Genomic DNA, 3,282 nt, shown 5'->3' on the forward strand with positions numbered 1-3,282 from the left:
ATATATAACATTAAGAGTAGTATTTTAAATACCTCAATGTGTGATATAATATGTATGTTTAAAACATTACTCAATAATATGTATGTTTAAAACATTACTCCCTCCGTCCCGCTTTAGGAGTCCCGGTTGAGTCGGACACATGTTTTAAGAAAAAAATGTTTGATTATGTAATAAATAAATATTGTAGTGGATGTTGGACCCACTTTTAATTGAGTGTCCAATGAATAAATGTTATAGTGGATGTTGGGACCCACTTTTAACACTTTTTTATTAGTTATAGTGGATGTTGGGACCCACTTTTAACACTTTTTTATTATTTGTAGTGGATGTTGGGATCCATTTTTAACACTTTGTAGGCATTTTTTATTAATTCATCCCAACCTGGACTCCTAAAGCGGGACACCCAAAATTGATCAACCGAGACTCCTAAAGCGGGACGGAGGGAGTATATTTTTGTTAACCTTGTCATATATATTTCATTTTATTTGTTATTTTACCCAAAGAGTACAATTACAACACAAATATTATTCGATGAGTACCATCTCCCAAACAATATCATTTTGTTATTTATTTCAAAGAATTTCATTTTAAAAATACATATACAAAGTCTAATAAATTAAATGTTGAAATTGAACCTATAAATTAAGACATAATAACAAAGCGAAACACCCAAATTAAACTCTATTTACCATTAAAATTTAAAATATAAAAAATAGAGTACGTTTAAAGCTCAATGAAGCCCAAATATTATATAGTACTCCAATAAAGAAATATGGAGTAAATCTTAAAAGCCCTTATTTGTATATTCTCAAACACAAAACTGGCGCCCCATCTCTCTGTTTATCTCCCTAATCGGCCCGCCACGACCACCGCCGTGCCTCGCCATATCTTTGGCGAGCTTCACGCCCCGCCGCCCACTGCTCTCTCTTCTTCTCTCTCAAATCGGCGGCGCCACCACAACGTCCGCCCCGCCGCTCCACCGCTGTACTTCGCCAGCTAGTCCGCAATTTCACAACGGCCCCATTAGATATGTATAGATGTGTATTCATCTAACCTCGTTCGGTGTTAATTGAAGATGGTACAGGAACTATAATCTTAGTAGGTGTAGTGTATTAAACAAACCTCTTATGTTTTTACTATTAAATTAACAAAAATTTGGAAAGTTTATGATCTTGGAACTGATTTTAAATATTTATATAATCCGAAGTTTGAGTTAGAATATGTTAGGGAGTCATTTTTTATGTTGATGTGGTGATAGGATTCGAATGAGATGTTTATAGTGTGTTGGTCTGAAATTAAGCCTTTGATGCTTGGAATTATGGGTTGAATTGAGCTGACCTAATTATTAGTTAATGGTTGTGAGTATGATTAGGCATGATTTGAATTGGAATTGTGGAATTAAGGTAAAGTTTGAAATGGTTAGTAGGTTGATAAACTATTTTGCTTTAAAATATGGATCGATATTGATATAGATTGTCTCTTGAATGTTTTTCATTCGAGGCTAAATTTCATCAAGACCTTTTTCATATTTGTCGAATAAAAAATCTGGAAAATTGTTTTTGATGTGAATTGTCTTAGGGTAGTTATAAACACATTTTGTGGTATTCTCATCTTATTGGTTTGCCTATACGTGTTCGACTAAATTCCAAAGAAAGTTATTGGATGTTTGTTAAATTATAGGTGGATTTATTTAAATTATTGTTTATGAGTTCTCATGGCTTAATGCAGAATATGCCTTGAAGGTCGTTGAGGTTGCTAGAGTACCTCGAATGGTATCCGCACATGTAATGAGTTCTTGGCGGTTGGGATTTTAATAGATGTGCCTTTTCGGGCTTGCCCCCTCCAATATCGTTAAAGTTTCTTCTTCCCTATCTGGAAGATAGGTAATCGTGTGAGGAATTAGGTATGGTGTTGCCATTGATGTGAAAGAACCTGTCGCTATTTCTGAAGCGAAAAAATCCCATACAAAACAAGTTTTTCACCACAAACCTACTCTTAAATCCTAACTGCACTAAACCCCAAGAGTAGACCAGGTGGAAACCCAAATCACATCTCTATGTCAAAAACCCAACTCATTGGTAAATTTGCAGAATGCATGTTCTCTATTTGAACAATCTGTGGAAATGGGTGTCGTTCCATCAGGGCCCTCCAGCGATCTTCTTTTGCAAACCCTTGTCAAGAATAGGAAGCACAATTTGGCTCTTAGTATTTATAAGAAGATGGTGTGTTCTGGGGCTTTACCAAGATATTTGTCATTATCAGCTTTGGTTGAGTGCTTGGTACATCTCTCCATGCCCCAGTTGGCTCTGGGGGCAATTGGGTTGATGTTAAAGCAAGGCTACACCATTAATCTATATATCGCCAATGTCGTTTTGAATGGCCTTTGTTGTAATGGATTTGTGGTTGATGCTGAGGAGTTTTTAGGTGAGATGGATAGGAATCACGTGTCTCCAGATATCGTTAGCTTTAATACTTTGATAAAAGGGTTGCACCAGGAGAAGAGATTAGATGAAGCTATGAGTATGAAAAGAAGAATGGAGTCTGCAAATATTGCTCCCAACTTGATCACATATAACATTCTGATGGATGCTCATTTTGTGGAGGATCGTGTGGATGGAGCAATGATGTTGTTGGAAGAGATGAAGATGAAAGGGTTGGAACCTGATGTTTTCTTCTATGACACACTTATCAATGGCTTTTGCCGTAAAGGTGATGTTGGTAGAGCGAGTGAGATTTTGAATCTTATGTCAGATAAAGGACTTTCTCCGGATAGAGTTTCTTACACTTGCTTGATGCTTGGTTTCTGCCAGAAGGGGAATCTAAAGGAAGTGAAGCGCTTGTTCAATGAAATGTTAAAAAATGGCATCCGCCCTGATGCTGTTACGTTTGGAAGTATAATTGGAGGTCTTTGCCGAGTTGGGAATGTGGAGAAAGCAGTGGAGATGTTTAACTTTATGTTGGACAAGGGAGATGTTAATTTCTCATATGTATTATGTCCCACATCGGTTATGTAATATAGTCTAGCTTAGTCTCTTGTACTATATATATGTTACCTATGTTGAATAATTATATACACTACTACTTCCTCGACTATGTCTCTTTACTTTACTGTTCTACATGGTACCAGAGCGGATTCGAATCCGTCACTAGGTTAGTCTGCAAAAAAAAAAAAAAAAAAGAAAAAAAAATGAAAATTAGGGTTTCGAAAACTGGCCGCTGCTGCTCTGCCTGTTGTTCTACTCCATGCTATTATCTGCTCCTGCTCCGTTGCCTACAACTAAT

The 3,282-nt window shown here is 36.6% G+C and overlaps 1 protein-coding gene across 2 annotated transcripts; it reads left to right on the forward strand.

The window, feature by feature from the left end:
• Positions 1–795: 795 nt before the first annotated feature.
• Positions 796–3,078, forward strand: LOC125208445 (uncharacterized). 2 transcript variants are annotated; one of them, XM_089060734.1, is made up of 2 exons: positions 796–1,102; positions 1,729–3,078. In XM_089060734.1, the coding sequence occupies exon 2, from the start codon at positions 2,124–2,126 to the stop codon at positions 3,012–3,014; it is 891 nt and encodes a 296-aa protein (XP_088916860.1). In that variant the 5' UTR covers positions 796–1,102; positions 1,729–2,123; the 3' UTR covers positions 3,015–3,078. The 2 variants fall into 2 exon arrangements, with proteins under 2 accessions (XP_088916860.1, XP_047964018.1); XM_048108061.2 differs by having other exon boundaries at positions 796–1,078.
• The last annotated feature ends 204 nt before the right edge of the window (positions 3,079–3,282 follow it).

Source organism: Salvia hispanica, chromosome 6 (genome assembly GCF_029641045.1).
Source record: "Salvia hispanica isolate PSC_SH4W2 chromosome 6, Shi_PSC_v1, whole genome shotgun sequence".
Lineage (NCBI taxonomy): Eukaryota > Viridiplantae > Streptophyta > Magnoliopsida > Lamiales > Lamiaceae > Salvia > Salvia hispanica.

Bases quoted from the DNA above. Each gene is read 5' to 3' on its own strand.
- LOC125208445 (XM_089060734.1), top strand. From the start codon at position 2,124: ATGGGTGTCGTTCCATCAGGGCCCTCCAGCGATCTTCTTTTGCAAACC.